The 14,455-nt window shown below is 39.6% G+C and overlaps 2 protein-coding genes across 5 annotated transcripts in view; one reads left to right on the top strand and one right to left on the bottom strand.

Annotated features, from left to right (window-relative positions):
- Positions 1–405: 405 nt before the first annotated feature.
- LOC124117090 (zinc finger protein 652-like) lies at positions 406–13,596 on the top strand. 2 transcript variants are annotated; one of them, XM_046478802.1, is made up of 4 exons: positions 406–448; positions 6,763–8,864; positions 9,434–9,601; positions 11,280–13,596. In XM_046478802.1, the coding sequence occupies exons 2-4, from the start codon at positions 6,824–6,826 to the stop codon at positions 12,140–12,142; spliced, it is 3,072 nt and encodes a 1,023-aa protein (XP_046334758.1). In that variant the 5' UTR covers positions 406–448; positions 6,763–6,823; the 3' UTR covers positions 12,143–13,596. The 2 variants fall into 2 exon arrangements, with proteins under 2 accessions (XP_046334758.1, XP_046334759.1); XM_046478803.2 differs by lacking the exon at positions 406–448 and adding an exon at positions 562–1,801.
- Positions 13,591–14,455, bottom strand: part of LOC124117091 (striatin-interacting protein 1 homolog) — a 50,251-nt gene continuing 49,386 nt past the window's right edge. For all 3 annotated transcript variants that reach the window (XM_046478805.1, XM_046478807.1, XM_046478806.1), the window contains one exon: positions 13,591–14,345. In XM_046478805.1, coding sequence (XP_046334761.1) covers positions 14,101–14,345 — 245 coding nt within the window. In that variant the 3' untranslated portion in view covers positions 13,591–14,100. The remainder of the gene's footprint in view (positions 14,346–14,455) is intronic.

The following is a 14,455-nucleotide window of genomic DNA, read 5'->3' as shown; positions in this document are numbered from 1 at the left end:
GGCACTGATCACCGGGGTAACTTTACAGGGTGTAACAATCCTCTCAATAATTAACCTAAACGCTGGGAAATTGTGGCCCAGTGTTGATTGCATTACACGGTCAAGATATTCAATTATACATCAGCCATGAGTACTAACTTACCATAGCGTTAGATTCGTGCGAATGTCATGAATAAATAATGTATATGGCACCTCTTGTTTACATCGTCACGCACAGGCCGCCATTACGAGTCATAGTTTCTATGGTTACAGACTTCGAAGAAGTGAATATAATTAAAGGTGTTTAATATTCAACGTAATAGTTATAATTCGTACATGGTTTTACGGTAGGATAATTACCATAAAAGTGGATTTGGCTTTTTTTCTCTCGCTATCTTGTCAAAATAAGGCATAATCATATGTGACGTCACTTCCGTGTATGGCGACGTCGACGAGGGAACATTTCAAGGTTGTGTCCATTAATATTTTAGAAAATATTTCACATTTGAAGATCATAATTTTATCTTTGTGTCATCCCTTAACACTGAACAATCATTGACCATATTTCTACGGTAATTCCTTTCAACATTGCCGTTTCATTTCTTTGCCTTTTTCCAATAATAAATCCAATGTCCGTTCATGAGAAAGAGTTCCGAAAGCATACCAACTTCCTCAAATTATTTTTTGTCGATCAAACACTTCATTGCTTCCTTTCTTAACTCCCAGTGACTTTATTAATAATCACCCAACGACATTTTAGAATGCTTATTATTCTTTCTACAGCATGACATAGTAAACTAAGATAGCTGACCTAGATTGGCTTACCAGCTTATCAAGACGAGGGTGAAATAGTGTAATAGTGTGGATCATGCTGTTATTAGCCTATATAGTTTCAAGAAGTGCTAATAAATGTGAGACTGTGTTTCTGTGTGAGAAGTAGAGGTTTACATGTTTCCTGTTGTATTTGAAAGATATGTACAAATATGTATACACTAGACCTAGATAATAATTGATTGAAGCTTGGACAATTGCCATCTGGAGTCTCGACAGATACCACCAGCCACTTTAACCGGCCAACTAGCTTTGTTCTTCACCTGCAGAAATAACTGTAACAAATGTTTCCTTTATCATATACTAACCTTTGAGGGCAGTTCAGGTTTTATCAAACTTATTCAAAATCTCACTTTAAAACTTAAAGGGACTGTATGTCAATGTTCAGTGTATTTTTAGATCATGCATGAAATAATTCTGAGTGTGACGTCACACCTTCAGTTCAAGCACGATTCAATTCTCAAACCTAAACAATAGAGCTCCTCAGCGAATTGACAACTTGCAAATAGAAGAGAAAGTTGTGATGTTTTCACATGGAAGAGTTACAAAATACTAATCATGCTAATTGCAAGCTTTTTTGGATTAGAAGCCAGTGTTTATCAAGGCAAAGAGTACAATATAGATGCCTCTGTTGTATGAAGCCATGGAATCACTCACCTACTCAGAGTTCCTTGAGGCCAGCCTAGTTCCTCTGCAATATCGTCACATCTTACAGTCCATTCAAGTTATTGCATCTTTTTCAGCTATACATTTTGATAAACATATGTCATGAAATATTTAACTTTGAGAAAATATCCTGAAACGTTACCATTTGAAAAACTGTTACTATTTGCGTATTTATTCTATGTTTAGATTGGTTGTATGGCTCCAGGAGCTGTCATCGAGACCCAACGGAGAGCTAACGATACGGTCACTTTGATATTTAAAGCTATATTGTCGTGTACCTCAACGTCGCAGTTGCAGGAGCATATCTACATAACTATGCAAAACAGTATGTAAAGCCCACCGCAAGGCTTGCATTGGGTCAGTCTGTTCTTATTTCAGAATAAGTGTGTTTGTTTACAAACAAGTGTAAAGTCTGGTCACTTGATCAGCCTACACCCACGGTGTAGTCACCGGAGCAGAAACTTTCTCACGGAATAAGGCGAACAGAGCCGAGTAAGCTGAGGGGTTATCAGATCATGTTTACAAACAAAGCTTCAGGATGGTCAGTGTACTGGCCCTTTAAATTTTGTCTGTCAATCTGTCTGACTGTACCATATACATGGCTTGTGAAAACAATGTATGTCTCACATCGAAGAACTTCCCAACCATGACGTAGAGGAACAAGAATGATTCTATTCAATGCAACAGCAAATCAATGAAAACAAAATGCAAATATCATAATTACAACCTACCAAAGTTTATATGTATAAATTTAGAATGCTACCTTGTTCGAGGAATGTATCCGTGAATATCCACATATATGAACAATTCCATACGTCTGCAGCTGTACAAATAAACTTATTCGATGTAATGAGTCTCTGTAACAATCAAATATTTTAAAATATATATAGTGTTTTGGGATATAATAACCCGTATTCGTTTCTCAACTGATCACTTAGTTTGTTTCAAGTTTTTCACATAGGTGTCAAGTCTCAAAGGTCAGCTGAGAAAGCCCACGTGCCAACTATTTTCATAATGTCCACGGTTCTTTAAAAAACCATAGCATTAGATAACAATGAACAATCAATCAACGTATTATCGGCTAATACTTTGAACAAAGTATTTTGTTTTTACATTGGCCCTTCATCCCCAGATATGGGTGTATTCTGTCTGCTTAAGTAAACATACACTTGTAAATACTTGCTTTTGACAAATCTACTGTGCAAGATAACAGTGATTAATCAATCAACACATTTTCTGTTGATCCTTTGAAGGAGAGGAATAATCTGTTGATTTACGAAAAAGTAAATCAACTGATCACTCCTATTCTGGGCTGCCACGTGCATATTACATAACATACATTTACCTCACTTCAAACCTGGATTTAGATTAAATAATTACCCCAGACACAAGAAATGCCAATGGAAACCTTTGTCAGGTAATCTGAGTGGTGCTACCACTAATTATACCTGTAATAAGTTCATTAACTGAGCTTCAAGTGAATACACAGGTGTAGTCATATACCAGGAAACAGTGGATGACAACAAGAGATAGCAATTGTATTATCTGCGAAATCCGAAATCTGAAATCTGAAAATGCTTTCACTGAAGGGATACTTTTTTATTATTAAACTTATAACCATCAGGGGTATTTCCAAATAACGACATCCGATGAGCTTTCACCGTTCTTTTTGTCTGTTTCTTTAGGCTGAAGAAATGAATTAACATGCACCCTTTGTCGAAATCTTCATAGATCATGGGTAACCAATCAGTTTTCAAAAATGCGTAAAACAGATATTGCCTCGAAGTTTATTAAGCTGTCCTTACAGACGGTAGCCAAGTCTTTGTCACGCTCTTCAGTAACAATTTCAAAAGCCAACTCACCCTTGTGGCGTCACTAGCCAAGCTTATGCCTTCCTTGATCCTTACTATGATCCGCATTATCCTTAGTGTCCCCTCCCACACTTTACTGTCACAAAGTCACCTGACAAATTATTAAATGTTATTCACTCAGGCAATTCATAAAATGTATAAATATATCAGTAATTTACAGATTGACTGAAACATCTGTCCATTTATTCAACAGATTGTCTAACAATTTTTAAAAGGTTCAAAAGGGCTTAAAACTTCACAATAGACTATATATGTTAGGATGAGAGTGAGTGAGTATTGTTTAAAGCTGCTTTTAGCAGTATTCCAGCAATATCAGAGCGAGGGACACCAGAAATGGGCTTCACACTTTGTACCCATGTTGCGAATTGAACCCGGGTCTTCGGGGTGACGAGCGAACGCTTTAACCACTAGGCTACCCGACCACCCCGCTAGGATTAGAAGCCCAAACTATAGAAATGTACTTTGAATTTTGTTTTCTTTTAATCCTATCATTTTCAGTCACTGGGTGATGAAATTAAAGCATAAAAATGTTTGGAATTTGTTATCATAATAACATAAATGAACAGATTTTTCAGTCAATTTGTAAAATAACTGAATATACACACGATAAAAATAAGTAATGCTCAGATGAAATATTTACTTTGTGTTGCAAATCAAAGTAGCGTGAATGAAAATCACACAATAACAAGCAAGTGACTTATGAAAACTGTCACCATTACCGATGCAAAGATACCTACATTTCCATATTATCTTCAAGACTCGGCTGTATTTCATTTTGTTGTTCAATGTGACCATACGCCCTTACACTATCAATAAAAGCGACAAATGCGCTTATGATTGGCGAAGCACAGGTCGTGAACTTGTCTAGATTTCTGCTATACATCCGGGTACTCACGGTGAAAAAACAATAACAAAGGCAACACCCAGTCCCGGGGAATTGCTGTAGATCAGTGCCCCTTTAATAATGAAAATTAATTAATTGAAAAAATATCCATTTATAATCCTGTTAGCATCATGAATTAAGTTGAAACTGAAATATCCAAATATAGTGAAAATTAAAATGCTTTCATAAACTAGCGCTTGCTAGAAAATGCGTTGCCACAGGCTATATTTAATAAACAAATCTTTAAAACTCTCAACATCACTGGGCATGTTCAATGACATTGTGTGGAGAGATGACAGATCACTGAGTGGAGCACATGAATTATAACAATACTGTTCAACATCCAGCTCGCGCAGATTCTGTAGTATTTCCCCTCTAGCTATATGTCTCTGCCCTACAATATGCCATTTTGATCTCTGAAATTTAAAACATATGATTCAAGTTGGTGATTCATCTGCAAAAAGAAAGAATATCAACTTATGAAATATAAGTTCAGCATCGGGATATGAATCATATTGCACCCTAGTATCAGGATATGTATTGTATCGCAACCTTATCCTTTCGTTACACCTTTAGTCAAAACTTCAGTTACACTTGACACAAGAAGCGTATTCATACTTGTACACAAATAAAAATACAATGTACTCATGAAAAACTGTGAGAGGTCACAACTGTGCCTATAGTGCTACCAGTACCTCGCTATAGCACTAAATGTCTCAAACAGCATTGTGTGTTGCTTCACTGGTCTTGCCTGTCTTTTCGTAAGAAAACATAATTGTTTCATGTAAATATGTCAGACATTAACTGATTATCATAAGATTGCAGTAAGAAGAATGTACATCATATGTTGTCTGGAAGTGACAGTTGACAGCTTATGAAGCTAGACCCGGTTTCTTGTTATGTTGACCAATCACTTACGCTAATATAGAAAATTTTCTCTGCTTCAGCAAAAAACATTAAATTTGTTGTTGTTATTGATTTGATGTTTTCTATCAACATGATCAGTAATCAGTGTTTCAACTTTAAAAAGGGGCGGTCGGGTAGCCTAGTGGTTAAAGCGTTCGCTCGTCACGCCGAAGACCCGGGTTCGATTCCCGACATGGGTACAATGTGTGAAGCCCATTTCTGGTGTCCCCCGGTGATATTGCTGGAATATTGCTAAAAACGGCGTAAAACCATACTCACTCACTCACTCAACTTTAAAATGATTGCAGATAAATTTATTTATGGATATATAGTGAATTACGAAAACAACATTGGAAAAAGTGTCGTTATCAGCTATAAATGTATAAGGGAAAAAGGGAACAAGAACTCAGCTGTTGTTTCAAAAATCAAATTATCAACTTTCTAAATGAGGCCTTAATACATGTAATAGTTTTTTATGTTTAATTCACTTATTGGTTGAAAGTGGAAATTCCATGATGAAATGAATATACAAATTTCAAACGCAGTTTCAATAGTGCATTGATCAGCTGGTGATAGACATGTGTAAATATTGTTGCAAGTGTTAGTAATGAGATGACCCATGAAGATCCAGGTTAGAATAGACATGATAGATCTTCAGCAACCCATGCTTACCGTAAGAGGTGACTAACAGGATCAGGTGGTCAGGCTTGCTGACTTGGTTGATGCATGTCATCGTATCCCAATTGCGTGGATCGATGCTCATAATATCAATCACTGGATTTCGCTTTAGTCATTTTCTGTGAATCCTACGGTGCATATTGTCAGACATCTTCCAGAGGCAGGGAAGTTAACTGACTATAAAAGTCCAGTTTCCACCCTTGCCGAACTAGGCTGGTATTATGGAGTTACATTTTGGCTGGACTAATGAGTCTATGCATAGTCCAATCAAAAGCGTGCACCAAAATCGAAATCCTGTTCGTTAACTGTCATGCAGATTTTGGTCGATTGCAGGATTTGCAAAGCATGTGCACCGCCAACTCGTCAGCAGATCTTTTCCACATTTTTTAATGTTTTTAATCAAGGTGCTCATGTGATTTGATGCATTTCGCGATGTAAGACCCGTTTTATCACAATATAGATCTTGATTGTCGATCAGATCGTCCTGACCGGGAGCCACCATTTTGTGTGAAGCAAACGCAAGTGATACGAGAGGTGGAATCTGATTGGTCCATAGGAGAGGCTTAGAAGGGACATAACTGGTAATAGCCACTGGTGGCGCTACGATCAAGCCCAGTAATTCCAGTTTAGTTCGGCAAGGGTGGAAACTGGACTTTTAAAGTCACTTAACTCTCTTGCCTCGGGAAGATGATTGTCAGACTTTCTTAAGGGTTGATACATGGACCCCATTAGTGATGATCAACAGCTAATACTGAATGAGGGGGATCTGGTAGCCACAACTAGAATGAAATACTGTTTAAAGTGGCAATAAGCTTAACTCGCTTGCTCACCCACTTACTTACCTGGTTTGGGAAATAGCTGGGATTACTGACCAACTAATTAATTTGAATTTCGTCAGTGTTATCAATCTATTATCTGTTACAACTATCATCAATTTGTTTTCCACAGGTGTCTGACATCCTTGAATGATTATCCTGCTGGTAGAAGCTTCTGAGTGAGAGTCTGCACCATGGAGGATGGGCAGGTGTCCCAGCCTCACTCCGATCATGGCTACAGCTGTGGAGACCCTTCCTCCACTGCCTCCCCACAGATCAAGATGCCCTTTCTGGAGAAGTTGTTACAGCTGCGAGAGAAGCAGCTGTACTGTGACCTGGTGATAGAGGTGAAGGCAGTCAAGTTTTACTGCCACCGTGCAGTAGTAGCTGCCTGGAGTCCTTACATACACAGCATGCTCAACATGAAGAATATAGAGAGAGAGGTCATCAAGATCAATTTCAACAACGTAGCTGTCTTTGCTGCTGTGCTGGATTATATGTACACTACTGCCCTTGACCTCCGAGAAGTAAATTTGATCCAAGTGTTGCATTTGGCAACCAGTTTCCAGGTGCAGCCACTGCGGGATATGTGCGAGGGGTCACTGCGCTGCAACCTTCATGTGGGTAATATCATCAGTACGTTCCAGTTAGCACGCAAGTTTCAGCTCTCTGGCTTGGAGGACTACTCTCTGACATATCTTCAGATGCACCTACCTGAAGCAGTTAAACAGAATGACTTCCTTAACCTAAGTGCTGTGCGCTTCAACACTTTCTTGTCAAGTGGGTATGTGATAAACTTGAAGCCAGAGGTGAAGCTCTTTCTCATTATCAGCTGGCTTGGCTATGATGTGAAGGAGAGGGAACAGTATTTTGTTGTGCTACTCGGTCACATAGACTGGTCCACTGTAGCTAATGACTTCCTTATGGAGATCAGTCAGACTGAGAATTTCTTCACCACCAATGAGTCCAGTTTGTACCTCCTCCTTCAGACACTTCACAGCTCTGGGATATCTCTTGGACCATACACCAATGCCTTCAGTGACCTCCGTAGCAAGTACTCCTACCTCCTGTCCCAAGTTGTGCAGAGTAGTATTTGGAAGACAGCACCTGAAGTGTTCTCCCCAGTGACTGTGTGTCTGGTGACCCAGCAGCAGGTGGCCCGGCCGAAGCCTGTCAATGCAGGCATCTCAAGTGTGGCTGTGCAGACAGATAGTGACTCTGCTCATAAGCTACAGCAGCAGGTGGACAGTCGAATGCTTTGTGTTGCAGATGTGTCAGAGGACAGGCAGTTGGTGTTGAAGTCTGAGGAAGGATCTTTACCTGAAGCTATTCAGCAGTCTACGTCAAGCAGTGATTTACCAAAACGGAGATCCAGTGGACGTAAGAGTTCAAAGCCAAAGAAAATTCCAAGGATGAAAAAAAGATTGACCAAGGGTTTGAAGAGATCGAGGAGACGAAAAGCAGGCTTGAGAGGGCTCGAAGAAGAAGCTGATATTGTGACAAGAAGAGAGTCTTCCAGGGTTCCTAAACCTGTCGTGTATGATGAATTTGATAATGGTGATGAAGTAAATGATGAAGAGGACAATACAGCGGAAGAGCCAGAAGAATTGCTGGAAGACGATGATGAAAATGACCCCGACTTCACTGCAGGAAGAAACCAAGATGGTGATTTGTCACCTACTGGTGAATGTGATGGGGAAAATGAAGAAGTGTCCAACTTCCACAAATTAGCTCAGGCACTACAGCTGCAGCAACAAGATGATGATGATGATGATGATGATGAAGATGAAGAGGAGGAGGAGGAGGAAGAAGATGAGGAAGATGAGAATAATGGACATTCGGGTCAGCAAAGGTTCAAGAGAAAACGAGGACGTCCAAAGAAAGGCACAGAACCCATTAAACCAAAATGTGAAAAGTGTTCTTATATTGGCAAAAATGAACAAGCACTAAGAAATCACATGAGAAGGATTCATGAGGAAGGTTTAGCATTCAAGTGTGCAATGTGTCCTTTTGAATGTCAATGGAGCAAGGAATATTACAGTCACTGTAAGGAACATTACGGGGAACCGCCCTACCATTGTGACTTTGAAGAATGTAATCAAACATTTGATAAGATCCATCTCCTATTGAATCACAAGGATAGGCACACAGATGAAAGGAGATGGGCATGTGATCAGTGCCCAGCTCGGTTTCGGGCAAGGAATAATCTTACGTCTCACAAGAGATCTCACACAGGTTTGATGTAGTTTTCATTATGTTTAGCATGGTCAATAATGTAGTCCTGTACGACAGCTATAGGGAAATTCCTGATGAATTTGTAGGAGCCAAGGGTCACCCTGCGCTGTATCCGAGGTAGCAGTACATCAAGGGGCATTTTATCGAGGGTTCCCTGTATGTAGACAAGGTGAATACATTCTAGATTGTGTACATGGTGTAGTCGGAAGTAAATGTATTTTACTAGATGCATTTTATCTTTGTCCTCATCATGCGCATCTTTATGCTAAAGAGTAGGACCAACATGATCTGTGACATGTTGCGTAAGTACTTTTACCATGAATATTAGCGTGATTTGTAACTACATTTATGAGGCTGTCGGAACACTGATTAGCTTGGAGTTTCAGCAGGCTTAGGTTGGGTTCTGGTTGCAAACTGGAAATTGTGGCACATTGTAAGATGTTTAGCATGCACAGTGAGCTTGTCAGGTCCATAATGACAATGATGATTGTGGTTGTATGTTAAAGTTGATCAGTGTCCTTCCAGTACAAACTGTTGTCCTTTTTCATATCACATTTTGTTCATTTAAGGTGAGAAGCCCTTTGAGTGCAACATATGTCATCGAAGCTTCGCCACTAAGAATACAATGAACCAACATAAAGTGACACACAGCGATGACCGGCCGTACTTGTGTGACACATGCGGCTTTGCTACAAAGTACCAGTCTCACCTCATAGCTCATCGGCGTATACACTCAGGTATTGAGGAGCTCATGCAGTATTGGCATGCTTGCATTTATGTATTTGGTTCCGTGTCTCAAGTGTATTTTGCACGACACATGCTAGAATTAACATGATTAAGTCACGCTAACAGAGAAATATTTTCTCGCTTTAATTTGTAACAGTGATCATGTTAGCAGGTAAGCAGTGGGGAAATTCCAATAAACATGAAACTAATTTCCAATCTGCAAAATGAACAAATATCATGATGCAAGTCATGAGTTTGACAACAATGATTAATAATACCTATATTGATTTATAACCACAAGCCTAGGACTTAAAAACATGTATGCCACCACCCCAATGATATAAGCAGTGATAAGGATGTAAATAAGATAACTAGCAACAGCACTTGTTTCACTGGGGCACGTGAACTGGTGTTAATACAAACAACAGAACAACATGGATTCCTTTGATTATGTTAAGTTGGAGACAACCATTTAATAGATAAAAAGGGGAGTGGTACAGTGACAACATTGTTGCCAAATTGCTATTAATAGTTACCAGATGGTTACATATTAATAGTATCCAAGTTAAAGTTGACGGTCACAGATAATCTGTAAATAATTTGCCCTTAGTAATTTCATGGCAAATGTCTTAGGCATGCCTATGTCTGGTTTATCGGAAATCGTACTAAGATTGGTTGGTTTGTTGTGTGTGTTATTCTCCCTGCAGTGTTTTATTGTACGAAGAACAAGACTCTCTCGTCGTTTCTTTCTTATATGAGATGTCAGCATTATGTAGAGCTTTTTAAGGATGATGATAAAATGTACAAGCTTTAAAAATGTATACCCGTATTTAAATAAGGATGACTCCCTCAATAGAATCCGACCTTGCCATTGAATGCACAGGTGGGTATTTCCTGCATATTCTCACATCGATTACCTGTACCTTTTCTCCTAATACCAATTGTATCTCTCCCGCTTTTGGAAGCTCCTTCGGCCATTGCGTTTATCTGGTTCTGATTTCCATGGTTACATGTTAACACGGGTGCACAATGTTGAGTTTATTAAAACACACAACTTGAATGAAACATCACGTTTCGTGGTAAGTGGTCATGTGTACCATGTGCACAGTGTGTAACGTCACCATGGTCACTAATTTTTCCCCACAGTTAAACATTGTTAGTTGTCCAGAGTAGGTGGTTGGGTAAACATGGTCAGGAGCTTGACTCCACACTGAAACATGTTATGTGTTGGTCTCCTTTGACTTTGTTCAAATATGTCTCTTCTAGCAGTGAATGGGTACCTTGTAGAATGATATGGTAATGTGACTGCCAGGAGAGGCATGTTCGAACAATTAGCTTGGGTTGTATACTTCCCAGGGAGCTGAAAATGAAATTCATGTGCACACCAATCCAGTGACCATGTTGACGGATGTAGTAATCTAGCACTAGAGCATATCATCAGGATTTCAATTTTCGTGTATATTTGCGCAAAACAATCTCGGGATCATAACCTGGTTGTTAGGATTTATAATTGTTCATCTGGTGTTTGGGTGTTTTAAAAGGAGCAACGTTCCAGATACAGAGTGTAGTCCTACCCTATATATGCAGCAGTCCATGTGATCAGTACCCATGCTTCTACAAGTTGTGCGAGGTCAGGCACTAACTGACTGTTGTTCCAACATGACCATGGCATGTCTGTCTTTGCTTCAGGTGATGTGTACCACTGTCATTTCCCCCAGTGTACCTACGTTACCCCAAAGAGAAGTCAGTTGAAAGCACATATGCGTTCACATCTTGGCATCAGGCGACATGTCTGTCCGACTTGTGGCAAGGCATTTGTTGAAAAAAGTCATCTTGTAAGACATGAGAGAATCCATCTTGACCAAAAGCCATTTAAGTGTAATGAATGTGACTATAATTCTGCAAGGATTGACAAACTGAAAGATCATATTCTCCGACACCATGGGTCAAACAGCCCCGAAAAGTCCAAGTACCCAACTGTGCGTCGACCTCGTAAACCTAAATCGAGTGCCTGGCCTGTGAACGTAGTGCCTCTCCCTCATCCCCCACTTGCGGACCAAACAGAGGACCCTGCAAATCCTATCAAACAGAATCCTCAGCCACTTGTTTTGTCAGAACATGGTTATGTGAGAATGACTGCTCCAACTGAAGATGGTTCCCAGATCACACATGGACGACATCCGGGTCCAGTGCTAGACATCCCACCAGGTCTGAGTAGCCAGCAGCAAAGTATGACAGCACATGTCCACCAACAGGCAGCCATGTTGCACCCACCACCCCCACCTAGTGGCACCCACCCTACAGCTATAGCCTCGCAGTCCCAGGCCCCATCTCACATGCAGGTGCTCCCCACTATAGAATCTGTGTCAGGTGCTGCACAAATGACATCCTACGTTGTGCCGACCACCTCCTCTGTACTTGTCTCATCGCATAACACACATCAGCATCAGCAGCACCCTCATCAACATCACCAACAACATCAGCAGCAGCAGCAGCAACAACAACCACAACCTGACTATGGAGGCCTGGGAGCCTTCATGGCTCTCTTCTGATCCTGTTGATCATTTTAATTCAACATATGAAATTGACAATGGAATATCCATTTCTTCCACTTTTAAATCTTATTGAACATAACACTGAAGAATGATGTTCAGAACTGGTGTCAGGGTATGTGCTCCTTATCTTGTTGACATTGTTAACTATTATACCTTGGTCCAATGTGATTGATGTTCTTAAGTAATGGATTTGTATGAAATGTATTATTTTTGACACATAAAATTATTGAAAGAGGGCCAGATGATTTTGATGCAGTTTGTTATGTTGGGTTGTTTTTTTTAACAATATTCATGATACTTGCGATATTTTAGAAACCATACACTGTATTTATGTGCATAATTGTACATGTATATGTTAGTAACAACATGTTTTGCGGGACCACCATTCAGTTTGTTGTCATTGACAGTTGTGGATCATGAAAGTTGCCTACAGGGTACGGTCATAATGTTCGATCATCCCTTTATATGCAAAGTTCATACCACATATATTTGTTTCTTTTACATTTTGTAGACAAGCATAGTGAACCATTATTACTTTGTGGGAAGAAACATTTCTCTCACATTAAAACAGTTGTTAGCTGATGGACTATATATCTCATGTTAAATGAACTAAATAAAGGAATCCGCAAAGTATATTGGGAAAACTCCCATTGCCAGTAACAAACTCATCCTTTCGAAGTTGCCTGTGTCACCATGGTCACTAGGCTTTCCTCCCACATCGTTTTAGGACTAAAATACTGTCCCAACTTGTATTAAACCCCAACTGAGTCTCTTTATTACTTGCAGTCCACTGTGATCTAGGTGGAAGTTTGCTGACCAACACATTATTTCTTCAAGTGATTGTTTAGTTCCCTGGTCTAGCCTCCCAACAGTCATAATAACCATTCCATCACTGGCTATACAGGGTTGATTTGTGCACAAATACTGGTAAACTGGTAAGATACATTTAAGTTGATCAAACTGCAGAGTGGTTCAGAAAAGGGAGGATTAATCTCGAACTATGTGTCGCAATAAAGATTCACTTTCAGTAAGACAAACCTATAAAATTTAATTAGACCTTCATGCTTTAAAAAATGTCAATATTATGATGATGACTATGGTGCATAAGTAATGCTGAGGTGGCAGATAAGTTCCTAATTGTTAGAGAAGATTGTTGACCAGGGTAGCCAGAAGGTACATAGACACAAGTTAATCTCTGGAATTCGGGAAAATTGCACAGTGACAATCAAATTGGAACCTTTTAATTAAATGTGGTGTATGTTGTCTAAAAAATTGGGATTCATTGATAGTCATTTTCACAATAGGCATCTTGTAATTTATTTGAGACACATAAAAATAGGAAACATATATTTGCGAGAATGATGGCAACAGGTGTATTCTAGTGTACACCTAAAAATCATGTATAATTGTATATTTGAATAATAGCAAAACAATAAACAAACTAATAATGATTTGGTTAATTTATTTTTTTCACACAAATTTGGACTGATGCTCAGACATTAAAATGGTTTGATGTCTTGACCATGAATCCCACTAGCACAGGACCATTGTGGTTGAAGGTGGGTTTTGTCATGATTGTGATCATTGCACAGGTTTTCCTTAACACCATGACACAGGCTGACCAACTACAGTGTTCATGTTGCAACCATCAAGTCCATAATTCCACAATAATTTACAACACAGGTGATATACATATGTACAGCTGGAGTGTAGACTTGTGTGTGGAAGATGTTCCACAGTCAGATCTGTCACATGATTAGTGAGTGAGTTTGGTTTTACGTTGCTCTCCGCAATATCACTGCGGGGGACAACAGCATGTACCCATGTGGGTAATCAAACCTGGGTCTCAGCGTGATGAGCAAACGTTTTAACCACGAGACTACCCCACGGACCCTGTCAAGTGATAATGTCTGGTAGGTCTCACTATGACCAGCACAGTATTTAAGGCCCTGATCTCACAGTAACTGATCCCAGTCTATCTGACTTGAGAATACTTCCATGTCTAGCCAGCGCTCGTAGTTGTGCATGAACTCATCACTCAGTTCTACTGATTCTCCCAGTACACTCAGCGTACACGTATCCACTGGCTTAAAGTCAGGGTCAGTGCCATTAGTGCCATATCGACGGTTGTTAAAACGATCAACACAAGCTCGCAGTGCACATTCTTCTGCTTGGAAGTCCCACGGTCGAGCATCCATATCTGACAACAGAAAACCAATATTTGTTAATTATTAAGTAACAACATGTTAAATAGAATGCAAATAGAAAAGAACCAGCAGGTTGAAGTTCCTGATATTACATTTAGTCAAT

Source organism: Haliotis rufescens, unplaced genomic scaffold (assembly GCF_023055435.1).
Source record: "Haliotis rufescens isolate VD_foot unplaced genomic scaffold, xgHalRufe1.0.p SCAF_22, whole genome shotgun sequence".
In the NCBI taxonomy this organism is placed as follows: domain Eukaryota; kingdom Metazoa; phylum Mollusca; class Gastropoda; order Lepetellida; family Haliotidae; genus Haliotis; species Haliotis rufescens.
This window is presented reverse-complemented; position numbering and strand designations above follow the sequence as displayed.